General features: G+C 36.4%; 1 protein-coding gene across 1 annotated transcript; it reads left to right on the top strand.

Moving 5' to 3' along the window:
- The first annotated feature begins 8,477 nt into the window (after positions 1 to 8,477).
- LOC140156543 (metabotropic glutamate receptor 2-like) lies at positions 8,478 to 16,780 on the top strand. Its single transcript, XM_072179483.1, has 5 exons — positions 8,478 to 8,484; positions 10,322 to 11,263; positions 14,702 to 14,937; positions 15,894 to 16,019; positions 16,316 to 16,780. Exons 1-5 carry the CDS (start codon positions 8,478 to 8,480, stop codon positions 16,778 to 16,780), a joined length of 1,776 nt encoding a protein of 591 aa, XP_072035584.1.
- Positions 16,781 to 17,130: the final 350 nt, after the last annotated feature.

Below are 17,130 nucleotides of genomic sequence, written 5' to 3'. Positions count from 1 at the left end.
GAATGAAGTCGAAAATGTTTTGTGTTTGCTGGGTGCATAAGGCGCTACATGTATCTCTTGATAATGGACTTAACTTCATCATGTGTACGGGAGAGAGAGAGAGGGCGAGATTGGTAGCGTGAGAGACTGAGATTAATAAAAAATAATAGAGACCAAAACTCTGTAAACATGTCAGAGTGAAAAAGAGAGAAGTGAAGAGAGTGTGCGAGAGAGAAGGAGAAAGGTATGGAGATGTGAAAGTATGTGTGTGTATGCAGAATGCTTGTGTCTGTCGTTAGCTATGGGTCTTTTTATCTTTTCAGTTTCCGTAACTCTATTGTTCAGATACGAAAACGCAAGGGATTCAGTAAGTTTACCTTAATCTGACTTCATTGTTAACTCTGAAGTAACAATCAGCTTATTTCAATAGAGGTAATTGCCTGTGTCAATAAAGCCCATAAAGGCTGGAGAAAAATAGTATTGAACACCGGTGTCCGACCGCTGTTTTAATGGTCTAGCGCCCTCTCGTGTTTGACAGTGATAAATTGATTCACATTATTATGACAAAATGCAAATCCGAATGAAAAGGTCCACTTTTTTCTGTAAAAACGTTGAAAATAAGCCCTTCAATCACAAAAGGTCCGCTTATGAGCCTGTCGCGCCCCATAGCACTTGTGCAGGGCCACAGTGTCGCCCTTCACTCGTATCAATGTCTATCTCCATATTTTGCTTCCTCCTGCCCCCCCCCCCATATGATCAGTCTCCCCACTCCCTCCCCGTCCCCCGGTCCCTACTCTCTCCTCTCGAGTTCTTCTCTTTCTAGTCTTTCCGTCTCTCCCTCTCCTCTCTTTCTTCCTCACCCCTCCCACTCTCGCTTGTTCAGTCTCAACTTAAGTATCTCCCTCCCACCCTCCCTCCCCCCCGCGAAATTTATCAGTATGATCCATGACTGAAAATAAGCTCTGCAAAAATAAACATTTAAAATAAACCCGAGTCTTGCATATAGGCCCAACCAATTATCAGATTAGCTTGCCATGAATAGAATACATTATCTTTGCTCCAATGCAAATTCTTTTGTATTGCATTTCAATATAAAACATGATTACCAAATCACCACTTGTGAGATTTTAGACGCTCGTTTCATCGCCAATATGAAAGACTTTTGCTTATAACTTGGCAACATGGTTAGTATTATATTTCAATGCAAGACTTTTTTTAAGAGCCACTTACGTCTAGGCGTAAGTGCATATACACCAAACACAAGTCAATTGAAGCCGTACAATTTACCGCGAATTTAGGACCGTAAAATTTAGACTCTTCTTTTGTCTATCTCAAGGTTTTATGTAAAAAATCAATATAACTTACCAAAACGAAAACTGAAATTCACGAGCTTCAAATTTTCAGTAACTAACAAAAGGCTAGAATAAAAGATTGGTCATTCCTGGGAGACTACCACTTCAGAATAACAATGACTTACAAAAACTATTACGGATACGGAAACAGAAACTGAAAAGATAAAACGACGGTATGTTAGGCTATTCCAGTTGAATTCCATACACCCTATGGAAAACATGGCATAGACATATAATTTGCCACACAAGGAGTGTGGATTTTAAGTGGAGTCACCGATTCAGGTAATCACATTTGAAATTCACACTCCCTGAGTGGAAGATTAAGGACATGTCTTCTATAGGGGGTGTATGGATTTCAACTCAAATAGCCTATTGTATATGTAAGGTTTGTATGTATGGAGCACTTGGATCTAGTAAAACAATACTAGCAACGACGCCAAGTAACCATGTGTCTAAGATTTAATACAAATCAGAAGCCGGAAAAGCTACATAAATAATAAAAACGAATGAATCATTGATATAATCAGACGTGTATTATCTAGACAATGGAATTGAAGAATTATTATCTTAACCTTGAACGGGACCTTGAAATGCTGATGCCAGTATTGCACCCCATAAAATGTCTCTTTTATGGTACTTTTTTAACGCATTGTCACCAAAAAGTGGCCTCCCAGTTTTGGAACTTTTATTGAAAAATATGGATCTTTGCGGATCACAGGTACCCATTGCGTACGGGCCCGGTTGATGGCTTTGTATGGAACAAACTGAGACTAGTATACTAGTCTCAGGGAACAAAGTATAGAACAAAATGCTGTTGATGGTGATTGTTAGGGTACATAAATGTAAGGTAAGAAACATAAATATACATGGCATGTTTGTGTTTGGTACTATCGAAGCTTTTGCTAATATCAGGTAACACACTTGTGAACAATAATGTAAGTTGAAACACAAAAACACTGAATATCAAAATTGTGCACTTTTTGTCGATATGATTTGTAGTATTTTACGTTATATGAAATTTGTATTTATTCCGATGTTAACTAATTTAGCTTGATGATGAAAGACTGTGTGTATAATTATTTTAACAGATTAAATTTCATCTGTGTTAATCGTCACTTAAAAACCTTTGTACCAGGTTGGTACAGTCATTTGGTTTAGAAAAAAAGATGACAAACTCCGCTATTTATTTATTGGTTATCTAACATAAGTTACTTATTTTGGCCATAATTACGCAGTTGGTTCACTCATCTGTTTCTTGCCTGTATCAAAAATCTGGTGCCAACATCGTTTCCGGAGTGGCTTATTCAGTACTTGAAGCAATCTTTGATGAACACGAAATGTAGTCATCTGTAAGGGAAGTGATTTTTACCTATGTCGTACATAAAAAAATTATTTCCGTCATTGAAAGTAAAGGCTGTTCAAACACAAACAGGAAAAATTTCAGTGTACTCTACATACTTTACATGTAAATGGCTGCTAGAGTCACCTGATTCGTGGGTCTCGTTTTATTTGAGCAAGACTGACATATAGATACAAAGAAGGTCGGGTTTGCTTTTTTCCAGGACCATCGATCAGGCTAAAATGTTGGGCCCTAACTATATGCGATTCTATGTCTTACCCAACCTACCCTTGTATCCTATTTCGCATTCCAAAGTACGTCACTATATTTTTCCGCTTTCCTTTTCTTTTTTGTTTTGTTTTAAGTTTTGTTTTAATTTTACTTCTGTCATGCTCTCAAATTTGACCACCTAGATCTTGAGCCCCGGCACAGGCTCATCTGGTACTGTAGTAAATCCGACCCTTAATAATGTAGTAAACTATAGTAATTATCGGTTTCGCAAAAGTTTATATTTAAATGTTGATGTAAATGTTGATGCAAATCAACGTATTAAAAGCAAAGTCATTTTTTTAATGTATTCCTAGTACATGTTGATCATTTGTATTGCAGCTGATAAACCTAGCACTCTATTTCCTTCGAATGACAGAACTGGGTTTAATCAATTAATTATGACATTGTATTGCTCTTGCGCAATTAATTTCAGGAGCAGGTGTCGATGAGAATAATGGCGTGCTGACTCTTTTGCCCTTATACTGAGAATTCTACACTTTGATGAGTACCAAGTCATGAAATTGGTAGGTGGAAGTTATGAGGCTTTGTTTGTACGCCTAATTATAGACCCAATTTTTAAGCAAAAACTTTTTCAATTTGTTCATATTATCGTGTGAAGAATACAAAAACTAAGTCATGCATGACCTATCTCAATTCTCACGTGCCCCTGGGTGAAGTATAAGCACGATAATCTAAGTGATTTTAACATTATTCCATAGTACATGTATTTTGAGGCCCTTGGTACTGATCATGATGATAATGGATGTTAATGTCGATAATGTACATGATGTATTGGCACTTTATTTTTCCAATTTATTTCACATGTCTTCCCAATGTCAATGCATAATGTTGTACGTAATGGTACTTGTTTATCATATTGCTTCAAAAGAAATTGGAGCAGCGTCAATGCCTACATCCTCGGTTACACTGGTATTAAATATGACTTTAATGTACTATTTTGTTCTAATATCATTGTTCGATATGAAGTCTTATTCATAGAATGACCTGATATTAATTAATCACATGCTTTGAGCATTGTTGCTGCAAAACAAAAAAATGCCGCTTCTCATCTACTTTGAGGCTAATTGATTAAATGTGGGTGACTCGATTATCACACCCATATCCCATCAAAGTTGACCAAAAAAAAGCCCTTTTCTAATCAAATTTAAATGAAATTTAATTCTGAGATGCACAGGTGATGAGCATTACCTTGATGGTTTCCTTTGCTAGTAAATACTTTTGGATGACAGAAATTTAAAGTGTGTGTGAGCTGAGAAATATGCATTGTTCAAAATGGCATTGTGTCCTCAAATTTGAGTAATGTATTTGTTGTGATTTTGACTCATTTACTTATTTACATAATATAAATCCAATTAATATGATAATAATGCCAGCTATATAAAGCCTCTTGTGGGTATCATGTCAATTACTATACAGGCTGTATCAAAATTATTGGTACCCATCAGTTTGCAGTGATTATGGACAAGACTGCCACATCCAAATGCAACATAGGAGCTACCTTATTTATAGATGAATGCTATTAATTAATATGATAAAATTGACATTCAAGAGGATCCAATGCTGCATATTGAAGAAGCAGGCTCATCAATACGCAAGAAAAACTGATGGATACCACTCATTTTGATACAGTCTGTAGACTACTGTGATACACATTGCTCTATAGTATCCAAACCACTAATTAAAAATGAAATGAGTATACTATACATTATCATTCAGTAGACATGAATAACGACATTTCATTGGTTAATAACCAAATAGTACAATTTCGTATTGTTCAGCGTTCATAAATTAACGTACAATATATAGCCGTATTATTCAGCTCTTAATCAGTACCGGCAATTGTATTGTATTGTATACTCGCGTTGTATTGTACACTGTGCTGATCGCGCATGCGGTAGAGGCGGCAATTACGCGCTACCTCGCGTCGCGTGCTAAGTGTGCGTCACGCGTTGGTAATGTCGCGTTGTATTACATGGCCTGGCGGCAGTTGCATGACAGAAAACTGTAGATCATGCATGGAAGAGTTTGGAGTAGGCCTATAACTTGATCATTTTATGTTTGTGGTATTATTTGTTTATTTGTTTATTTATTTATTTATTTATTTATTTATTTATTTATTTATTTATTTATTTATTTATTTATTTATTTATTTGCGTTAAATTCATGTCTACTGAATGATAAATTCGTTACCCCTGTTCTGTTCATATGTAATACGAAAAATATCACTGAGTTTGAGGTCGTATCACACTCGGCCTGCGGCATCGTGTGATACGACCTTAAAACCAGTGATATTTTTCGTATTGCATGAACAAACAGGGGATAACTAATAGTACGATATGGATAGAAAATGAAAAGAATGTCTCAACGAAACGACATAATTGGCGAGTATTATTGTGTATATTACAAAGCTACATTCAAAAGAATTCAACTCATTTATGCGACAAAATGTAGCCATGACACTTGTAAATTATAAAATGTTATTTTTGTACCTATAGTATTATAACTTGCCAAATCTTGTGATTGTAAACCACTGATTTGAAATAAACAAAAAACCTATCCAAGAAAATAACACTATTGTGTTTCTTTGTTTTGTTGTTGTTTCTTGTCATGCGTGTTTGATGTCCGATTGTTTCTTTGTTTTGTTGTTGTTTCTTGTCATGCGTGTTTGATGTCCGATTGTTTCTTTGTTTTGTTGTTGTTGCTTGTCATGCGTGTTTGATGTCCGATTGTTTCTTTGTTTTGTTGTTGTTTCTTGTCATGCGTGTTTGATGTCCGATTGTTTTTTTGTTTTGTTGTTGTTTCTTGTCATGCGTGTTTGATGTCCGATTGTTTCTTTGTTTTGTTGTTGTTGCTTGTCATGCGTGTTTGATGTCCGATTGTTTCTTTGTTTTGTTGTTGTTTCTTGTCATGCGTGTTTGATGTCCGATTGTTTCTTTGTTTTGTTGTTGTTGCTTGTCATGCGTGTTTGATGTCCGATTGTTTCTTTGTTTTGTTGTTGTTTCTTGTCATGCGTGTTTGATGTCCGATTGTTTCTTTGTTTTGTTGTTGTTTCTTGTCATGCGTGTTTGATGTCCGATTGTTTCTTTGTTTTGTTGTTGTTTCTTGTCATGCGTGTTTGATGTCCGATTGTTTCTTTGTTTTGTTGTTGTTTCTTGTCATGCGTGTTTGATGTCCGATTGTTTCTTTGTTTTGTTGTTGTTTCTTGTCATGCGTGTTTGATGTCCGATTGTTTCTTTTGTTTTGTTGTTGTTTCTTGTCATGCGTGTTTGATGTCCGATTGTTTCTTTGTTTTGTTGTTGTTTCTTGTCATGCGTGTTTGATGTCCGATTGTTTCTTTGTTTTGTTGTTGTTGCTTGTCATGCGTGTTTGATGTCCGATTGTTTCTTTGTTTTGTTGTTGTTTCTTGTCATGCGTGTTTGATGTCCGATTGTTTCTTTGTTTTGTTGTTGTTTCTTGTCATGCGTGTTTGATGTCCGATTGTTTCTTTGTTTTGTTGTTGTTGCTTGTCATGCGTGTTTGATGTCCGATTGTTTCTTTGTTTTGTTGTTGTTTCTTGTCATGCGTGTTTGATGTCCGATTGTTTCTTTGTTTTGTTGTTGTTGCTTGTCATGCGTGTTTGATGTCCGATTGTTTCTTTGTTTTGTTGTTGTTGCTTGTCATGCGTGTTTGATGTCCGATTGTTTCTTTGTTTTGTTGTTGTTTCTTGTCATGCGTGTTTGATGTCCGATTGTTTCTTTGTTTTGTTGTTGTTTCTTGTCATGCGTGTTTGATGTCCGATTGTTTCTTTGTTTTGTTGTTGTTTCTTGTCATGCGTGTTTGATGTCCGATTGTTTCTTTGTTTTGTTGTTGTTTCTTGTCATGCGTGTTTGATGTCCGATTGTTTCTTTGATTTGTTGCTGTTTCTTGTCATGCGTGTTTGATGTCCGATTGTTTCTTTGTTTTGTTGTTGTTTCTTGTCATGCGTGTTTGATGTCCGATTGTTTCTTTGATTTGTTGCTGTTGCTTGTCATGCGTGTTTGATGTCCGATTGTTTCTTTGTTTTGTTGTTGTTTCTTGTCATGCGTGTTTGATGTCCGATTGTTTCTTTGATTTGTTGCTGTTGCTTGTCATGCGTGTTTGATGTCCGATTGTTAATTTTCCATTGTTTGTAATTTACGTCAGATGAGCCCGACCATAAAATAAAATTGTGCAAAATTAAATCGAATGAGCGAGAAAGAAAGATATAAAGAGGAGGCAAAGAGAGGGGAGGGAGGGAGAGGGGTATATAGAGAGAGAGAAGTGGGAGGCGCAAGGGGAGGTGGAAAGAGGGAGGTAGAGAGTAATGATAAGAAACACACTCGTTATTTAGATAAATCACTAAACCTGCCATACCATTACTTTATTATAATGAAAATTGTACCGCAAGCCGTATCGGATATTCAGCAACGATGAAGACATATAGCAGCAACGATGAACATAATACAACGGCAACAATAAATCTCCGTTCATCGTTGGCATGTACATCGTTGTTGTTACATCCTATACGGCTTTCCGCAAAATTGTCTGTCGACACACGCATTGCATTGTGGGATGGTGTAACTGTACACTCTCTTTATCTGCTATAAACTCAATGACAAAGTTGATTACTAAATCCGCGTAATATGATTGCCAACGGAAATATTAACAAGTCAGAAAGATGTTATTTGTCCCACGAGGTTTAAATTGAATAATCCGATAAAGAAAACATCGGTTTTTAGGTGTACGCGTATTTGTCATGTTTGTAGAGCGAAACTAGTCACTCTATAACGTCAAAACCATACACTATGCGACTGAACTATTTACATTGTTATAAATAATCTCATAATATTCTTTGTCTCTTGTAAGAGAAAATTTCGAAAGCAACAATAAGACGCGAGTTAATATAGCCAATAACAAACTAATTGCCATTCTAGCCTAGCATTTCACTTATAGTGTCCAATATGTATTGAATTGATTGCGTTGGTAGTCATGGTAGTTGAATGAGTTTATTTACTAAAGTTCCTATGCTTATGTAATATTGAAAACGGCAAATATTATGCATGAAATGATGTCAATTATGTGGAAGCCTTTAGGTGCATGTTTCCTTTTGCGACGATCGAGGAGATGGTGCCGGCCCAATGCAGGCGTGACAGATTAATTGTCTCTCGCTGTGCTCATAATTGACGTTGAAGTTGAGAGAAAAGTCTATGTAAATTTTAAAATGCTCTTCTTTGCCATTCAAGTTGGTGAAATAAGGTCGCATCGTATAATTTACAAGGTTAGGCAGGGTTTTAGTCAGAATAAATATAAACAAATATAACAACTTTTTACTCATGCCTAAAAGGAAATCGTCAGACAACACGATGAAATGCTTTGGAGGGACTACCATCTTACGATTGCCTTTTAGGCATGAAACTCAGAGTAACGACTACCGCCAATTCTGGAAGGTCTTTTCTTCGAATTTTTATACATCCGATAGACATACTGACTCTGGGATAGACTTTGGCTGTGTTGACACCATGGAATGTATATATTCATTCACGTTCCCAAGAAATGGTAGTCCCTCCAAAGCTTTTCATCGTGTCGTCTGACGATTCCTTTTGGGCATGAAACTCAAAGTAACGACTTCCTATTCAGACAGAACTTTAGTCCTAACTACATACATTATATCTCAACTATCTGCCACTCAATATCCCGCTTATTACAGTCTATTGTTGCAAAAATAAATAGAGTGTTTAAGTTGGCTTTCGTCCTTATTGTAATTTGATAACAAGTTTTTGTTCAAGACACAAGTTTTCAAGTTTTTTATTTTTTTCCATTTGGAGAGGGCCACTTTGCAATTTCAACAGAAATGATTGCTCTCATGTCGTCTATTAAGTGTAAAACTCTCAAGGAGTTTACCTGCACATCAAATATTACGCAGACGTTATGATAAAGAGTATCAACGTTTATCGGCAAGAATATACGAGATCCCATTAAATGTCTCCACGTCTCCGAGCCATCATTATTTTGTTCACAAATTGCTGGATTAATTCAACATTTCAAATTGATTCAGTTTTCAGCGATAGCATTAATCATCTGTATCTGTGACTCGGGCATGATTTGGGTATTTCATGTTCCCTGGAGTAATGCTTAAGTTGATTAGCAAGACACATTGGAAGAGTAAATCGCGGCTGCCAGCAATATTTGTGATAACATTATTTTGATATGTGAAGGAATGTTTCAGTCGGATGATGAAATGCCTAGTCACGTAACTCACGTATCAAAAGGTGTATCTGCACATGAAAACGAGATTTTTGTTTCATTAAAGATTTTGCTACCACAAAATGCTTATATTTGATAAATCTGCGTAAACAAGGATATCTCAGCCAGTGAATCACAAAATTATGGACATTCGAAGATTTCTAGGAATATTAATTTAAAAACCCGCAGATGCTCTGACGCGAAATTTGGTCGCATTTCAAAAACGGTTTAGAACTCCAGGCGTATGTTTATCATGTTTATCTAGAAAAAGTTGGAACTTATTATTTTTGACAACATGTTTCACCTTTTAATCGGATAAACCAACGTTGCCACTGGAACCTTGTTAATCAACGGAGATTACGTCCTCTTGGTGGAAGAGTTTACTCCTGACCACTGGTAATACGATTAATTGGATGTCCTAACATGATGCTCACTGACAAGCAGTGATAGGGAAGCAATGTCGAGTGCTGACAAATGAATGTGCTATCGAAATGTTGATCATATCACACGTTGTAAACCTATTCTACCAATTACTATTTCGAAATGTAAATTTTCCGAATTGTTATGGAATCTCTGCGAAATGCTCAGATAAAACAATCGGAAATAACGACAATAATTAGTTCCACGTAACACAATAGGGCAAAGAAAAGGGCATACTATGAACTGGATACTTTAGCACCTCTCTTATTCCCATCAATCAAGGTGGAGAATATGAATAATCAATAGTTATTCATCAGCTAATAACAATGAAGTTCTCATCAAAATATTTAAGCTTTTTATATTTCATTTGTCCTTACTAGCCCTGCGGGGCTTTTCTAAAATTGGATCTACACTACAAGCAAGTTTCCACGCTCGTCGCTGTCGCTGCCTGGCGCTTGTTTTGACAACAACCAAGACGACAATATAATATTGCCAGTATTCATATAATGAAGAGTTTCTCAGCAGAACAATTCCTAATCTAATACTTTTCAATACATTTTGTTATTAAATAAATTGCGTCATCGATATGAGAATACATCTGAAGTAATAGTAAGTGCGATATCAACATCTATGTATACTTGCCAAAATTACAAATAACAAAGTTTAATTCTTTCTATGTTTTTGCATCTCTCCTCTGCAGGTTCTTTCACTGTGGTCCCTTCCTCGGGTACGCTTCCGAAATTCAACGATTATTTCCGATCTTTGACGCCACTCAACAGTGACAACCCTTGGCTTCCTGAATTCTTACAGCATTACACCAATTGTACCTTTACAGACATCTCTGCATCAAGACCAGATTGTAACGCTCCGGGACTCATTGCGGGGTTAGACTCGGACGAATCGTCGCATGAAACACTTGTAATAGATAGTGTCTTGACATTTGCATATGCTCTCGATAGCATGCTCCGTGACCTTTGCCCTAATGGTACCACAGGATTATGTCCTGCAATCGAGTCAAACGGCACTGAACTTTTACTAGAATATTTGTTGGCGACGTCGTTTATGAGTCCTGCCAATGGAAATGTTAGTTTTTTAGCAAATGGTGATTCACCAGGACGTTATTCGATCAAAAACTTTCAACAAATTGGTGAAAATAATTACACATTTGTAACTGTTGGAAAATGGGATGAAAGTGAAAATAGTGAAACTGTTATCAAAGAAGACGTCCCATGGTACTTATATGATGAGCACCCTCGGGATAACCTGACTGGGATACCCAAATCGGTATGCAGTGATCCATGTGGCATTGGTGAAAGACGGAATGTGAACCCTGATAATCCGTGTTGCCGGACCTGTACGAAATGCAGCGATTATGAAATTGTGATAAATAATGGTACAGAATGTCAAACATGTCTAGAACCTGAGAATGAAATATATGGCTGGCCTAATGAAAACTTTACTGAGTGTGTGCCCATTAATCCAGAATTCCGAGTCCAAGAAGAGGCATGGGCTATTGCCATCATTTGTTTTGCAACATTTGGTATAGTCGTGACATTATTTATTATTGGCCTATACGTCCATAACCAGGAGACTCCACTTATCAAGGCTTCAAGTAGAGAACTGTCCTACATTATATTTGCTGGTAAGTTTCATTTGTAAATCATGCATTTAGATTAATCTTTATTTAAATGATTTTTTTTTCTTAATGTAGGCCTACAAATAAACCAAAATAAACGTTTTGCGTTGCCTCCAAAGACCGACATTTGACCAATCAACAACAACAACAGAAAAAGGCAGGGAAAGTATTTGTTATGTAATTTGAATGTGCCAAAAACAAATTGTTCAGAATGCCACTTTTGGGTAAAGCCAAATATTGATAATTCGGTACTAGTCTGTACATTTTTATTATTTTCATTTTGTTTTGAAAAATTATTGAAGTACACGTGAATTATTAGCTCTATCAGAGATATAGCAAAAGTCTTGCGCATTGAAAAAAAACGTCTACTTTCCTATCGCGTTTGCTTTAATTCTCGCTATTCGCAATAAGGGCGCCGCCAGCGGATTTGCGATGTAATCGTGATGTATCATGGGAAAAGGTCGACATCCAAGTCCGCGCAATACGAATATTACCATGCTATTACATAGGAACACGTGACAATATTTTTTAGTTTGTCAAAATAAAGGTGTTACACGCGAATCGATACTCAATAATACTTAATAATGTGATTTGAAATGTGCACAATTAATTTGTTCTCTATCGATTTGCGTGTAATACCGTTATATTGACAAACTAAAAATATTGTCACGTGTTCCTATGTAATAGCATGGTAATATTCGTATTGCGCGGACTTGGATGTCGACCTTTTCCCATGATACATCACGATTTTCCCATGATACATCACGATTACATCGCAAACCGCTGGCGGCGCCCTTATTGCGAATAGCGAGAATTATGACATGCCATTGGGGATGATACAAAAATGACTCTTAGAATGTTTCTTTGCCAGTCTAGGACATGTGATAGTGACAGAGAATTGTAACTATAATCACAATAATATATACGTGGAAAGAAACTCATGTGGCACTAATTCAAGTTTATTAACATTCGTTTAATTATAAACTATTTTTAATATTTCTGTATATTTTGTGCTCAAGTTGTTTTTTGAAAGACTTTTCTTCACGTTTAGGCACCAGAAACAAATTAGTTCGGTCTTTCGATCGACCATCGATCCTTATTATTTGTTAAATCAATTAATTTATATTGTTAATTGTGATAATATACTAATTTTTGCCTGTAGCAATATTGACCAATATAAATTTAGCATTAATTCTGAATAATTAGTTCATAAATAATAAGCATCGAATCAGCCTCAATGTTCGATCCAAAGATCAAACAAATTTGTTTCTGGTGCCTTAGCAAATTGAAGTGTAAAACGATATGTTATTCTTTTTTTTTTACCTAAATTCTACTTTCACTAGTCTATCATTTTTGCCACTTTACTACTTTATATTTTTTTTCTGAAAAAGTTATAGTGCCCTTTTGGCTAACTAAAGATTATCATTCAGCACTTCATTCACATTATTACCCCCACTTAATTAATGTTTTATTTGACTAAATTCGTTCTGCAATTATCTGTAATCGGGAATAAGCAAATAGTGCGTGTTGTTAATCACAACATCAAGTTTCGCATTATTTTCGATTTTCAATCAAATGTTCTGGTCCAATATTCTATTTAACCATTTAATCCTTTCTCAGTACAAATTTGTCTGAAGTGTGTTTTCTCTGCCGTAGTACTTATCTGGCGGTTACATAGAAGTATTGTTTTGATATGACTTTGCTAAATCCTAGAGTTTCTTACTTATTATACAGGGTATCTAAGTATGAAATGCATGAATCCAATTAGTCTCGGTCCCCAGCCGATTTGTGCTCCTTCGTCACTAACAGAGGAACACAAACCGGCTGGGACCGAGACAAGAATCCAATGTAAGCGCAACTATGTGCGATGTATTCATCATAACACAACTATCACACAAGGTACATTTCAATCCCATCTATTGGCAAATGATAGGCCAAATCCAAAATGCTTGAGGAAAGACAAGCCAACATCGAGAGACTATCGAGTGCCTTTTCCTGCTTAATCCCATACGACATACTTCTTCGGGCGGGCGCGTTAAGGTGTTTTTCTGTTCGCCTCGTTTTGGATGCTTATTTAGATACGACTGTGTGTCAAGTATCATTTGCTGTACTGTAATGCTTAACAAGGTTTTGTCAAGTTGCTGGTTTCAGTATATGGTAACTACATTTTACAAAGAACACGCGATAGTGCTTAAAAACAACATTTACTAATTTCAATTCAGTATTTCATTTAGTTTGGGCCTAATAAATCGTAACACAATATAAAATAAAATGAAATTCAAAGTATGTGAATGTTGTCTAAAATGCAAAGTATGTCGCAGTCAGCACCCATAATCACTATATATAAAACATTTCTGCAGCTTATAATTTCTATCAATTGAAATTGAATACGTGACTTGCGTTCCAAATCTTAATTTTAACTGAATTAGATAATTCATTGATATGAAGCTTTATAACAGGGTAGTCTTTGTAGGAGGTGGGAAAATTAAACCCTCAAATAAATAGGTTTGCTAGCTCACACCACCCCGTAAAAAAATCGCCCTCTTCCTCTCTTAAACAAAATTATAACCAAGTTAAACCAAGTTTTTATTTCAAATTTCAAGGCTGGGCTTTTGACAGCTACTCATTTGTAATTGAAAGTTGTCAAGTATCGGTCAAGTTGCAACACGATTCTTACTTGCTGCGAATAACCTTCTCTCAGATTTGAATGTAAGTAAACTTAATTAATGCAAGTTCAAATTAAGCCGCCAAATAGAAATAACCATACCAGGATTACCCTAGTAGTCGCAGAGGGGCTGTACCACCTTTAAGGTTTGTAATTCAGGACAAAAGACGTTTGTGTTTACGCCCAAATGATTTATGCTAATAGTAGATCCATTACGTGGGTCGACCATCAAATATGACTATGTACTTATTTTGATATCACTAGATAGCGCGATCCACAGACAAATGACATGTTACACCGAAAATTGGAAGGTTGCAACAACCCCCCTTCTCGGTGTTTGTGTTGCAAAACAAAAACAGCCTTGTAGGATGAGTGTTAACTGATGGCAGGCCAACTGTTTGACGCACGCACCCAGTCCTTTTTAGAACAAGCTGACAAAACTATTATTAACGTGAAAAAATCCAGTTTCCATTTTTTATATTTCTTTAATTACCTAAATTTAGAACAAGTTGATCAAAATATTATTAACGCGTAAGCCATCAATGTTCCTATTCTCTTCAAAACGCCGTAAATCAACATCATTAATTGTCATAATACCCTCATCTACAAATAATCCAGTTTTCAATTTATATATATATATATTTCTTTCAAATACTTTACTCCGTAAACAAACTTAAGACATACACTATCATCTTTTGTCAATATCTATATTCTTATAACTTTATTCAATATTCTCTCTTAATACACCATTATGTTTACTTATTATTCTCTTGTTTCAGGTATCATGATGTCATACATCACGGCATTACTCTTCGGTGTATCTCCAAGTACCGGAGTCTGCGTAATGCGTCGCCTCGGCCAGCCAATTGCTACATCTCTTATTTACGTTTCCTTGGCAACAAAGACAGTTCGTCTTTTCAGGATCTTCCGGGCTAGCATGAAGACAGCAAGGAGGCCTAAGTTTATAAGCTCGACATTTCAAGTAGTTGTTACTCTAGCCATAACAGGAATACCGGTAAATCTTGGGTTACTCACATTACTATAAAGATAAACAGAATAAGTGTAATAGTAAGAGAAAAATATAGGGGTGGTGCTTAACGCATTTGGTCGTGGGCTATAGTTACCATTAAAGATGTTTTACTGACCTGCTGTTCAACAATACAACATGAATTTTTCATACTTCAGTATAGAATATTTTTGCAACTTCTAGACGAAAGAGAACATATTTTCCGTATTCTTGATGCGTAGAACAGATATAATGCAGCACAAACTAAGTACTCATACGATTATAAATTTGATTAACAAGCGAAATCAAATATATCGTTTTCAAATGTCCGGACATGACTGCTGTATGTGGCATGATGATTTGGTACGACTTGTTCACAGTTTGACATAATTTTACCCCTCACCTAAAATTACCGGCTTCTTTCTTTTAGTTTGTTATGGATGTGAATTTTAGCTCTAACTATATATGAACCAGGCTAAGAGTAGGCAGAGTTCACTATCACTTTACCTTGTCGTAGTTCACCATGGAAAATCGCAGCGTACGTCGCTCTATAAAAACACACTAAAAACGTCGGACTGTTATCATGCTGACCATTACATAGGCAAGAAGAGACTTATGTACAAATAGCTTACCTAGCTACTCTGAGTGTCCCCTTACCTATAAAATAAAATTAACTGGTTTGACAAAATGATGCAATAAATATCGGAGCCAGAGATAAAAAAAAATACTAGTTTGCGTATGTAATGTATCGTACCTTTTCGTCATTTTCTGCAATTCCTTTCCTTTATGAAGGCACCAGATGAATCAACCCTCTTTTTACGAGCCACTAACCAATCACAGGATGTGGGGCGTTAAACGTCATACACGGACTAGTATTCTTATCTCTGGCTCCGATTATAGTTTTAAAAACTACATTCTAATACATGTGTCCAATAGTTCAACTTCTGTACTCTTTATTATTTCAGATCTTTTGGACAACAATCTTTATGATACTTGAGCCTCCACAAGTCAAGATACAAAGCCCACAAGAAAACACTAGAAATCTACAGCTTACTTGCAATCTAAGTGACGCAGAAACTATTGGCATTATGGTATGGAACATCGTCATCGTCTCTATATGCTGTATATTTGCTTTTCTCACGAGGAAACTACCAGAAAATTACAACGAAACACGCTTCATCGCATTTTGCGCGTTTTGTACGTTTATTGTTTTCATGACGTTTTCGCCGATCTATTTTACGGCGCGTGAAGCGTATTACCAGGCGAGTTACTCCTCCCTTGGGTTAATCGTCAATGCATCTGTAACATTAGTCTGTCTGTACATAGTCAAACTCTATGCAATATATTTTGTTGATTTGGATGAGATGAATATTTTTACACAAACTAGGATGAGAGCCAATACGGGTCGACTTTCTATGGCTGTCACACAAGAAATGACGGATGCGTATGGCAATGCAAATGCAGGTTTCACCCTGAACCGGATGATGCCGTCCGTAACGCTACGAACAGTTCTTCCGGGGTACCTTCCAGTCCCCCTACTCATCAACAAGAACCTATTCCGGAGAAAACAGTAGCAAAAGAAACACTCAAAGCTCCACAAAATCGATCTCGCGCTAGCTCAAATACAAGTGTTAGTAGCAGAAAGTCGGTCAGGAGCACTGGTAGTGTTATTGATAGATTCCGTGTATCCAATAAAGTTGACGTGTGCGACAAAGATTCAGGACAGGGTGATTGCGATGATGAATCGCCGCCTACAGATCACAAAAATATGTCTACTGATGAGAATTTGAACAAAAAAGTATATGGAAATGGAAAAGTTACTATGGTTGAAGCGCACATTGAGAGAGACTAGCATAGGATTACATGAATGTGTTAAGTTTGTAGATATCTGTTAGTTCGGTATCTTATTATTTTGTTGTAGAAAATGTGCCCAGATGAACACTTCACAAGACCTTTCGGACACTAGATGTGTTCCTTGCATTCATGCACAACATTCAGGACATTAGAGAAATCCGAAGAAAAATGTGCCAGTCATCAAATTTCAAAACCCGTCTATCATTGTCCATATGGAGTCAGCATACTCCGATCAGAATCGCGATTGTGTGTACCTATAATTCGATCCACTTGGAAGACTTTCGCTCTACATGTTGAAGACAAAAATTGTTAACGCAAACTTGTCATAAATTTTGTTGCCGGATTTAT

This window comes from Amphiura filiformis, chromosome 7, assembly GCF_039555335.1.
Source record: "Amphiura filiformis chromosome 7, Afil_fr2py, whole genome shotgun sequence".
NCBI lineage: Eukaryota > Metazoa > Echinodermata > Ophiuroidea > Amphilepidida > Amphiuridae > Amphiura > Amphiura filiformis.
The sequence above is the reverse complement of the archived record's forward strand: the minus strand, read 5'-3'. Positions and strand labels throughout refer to the sequence as shown.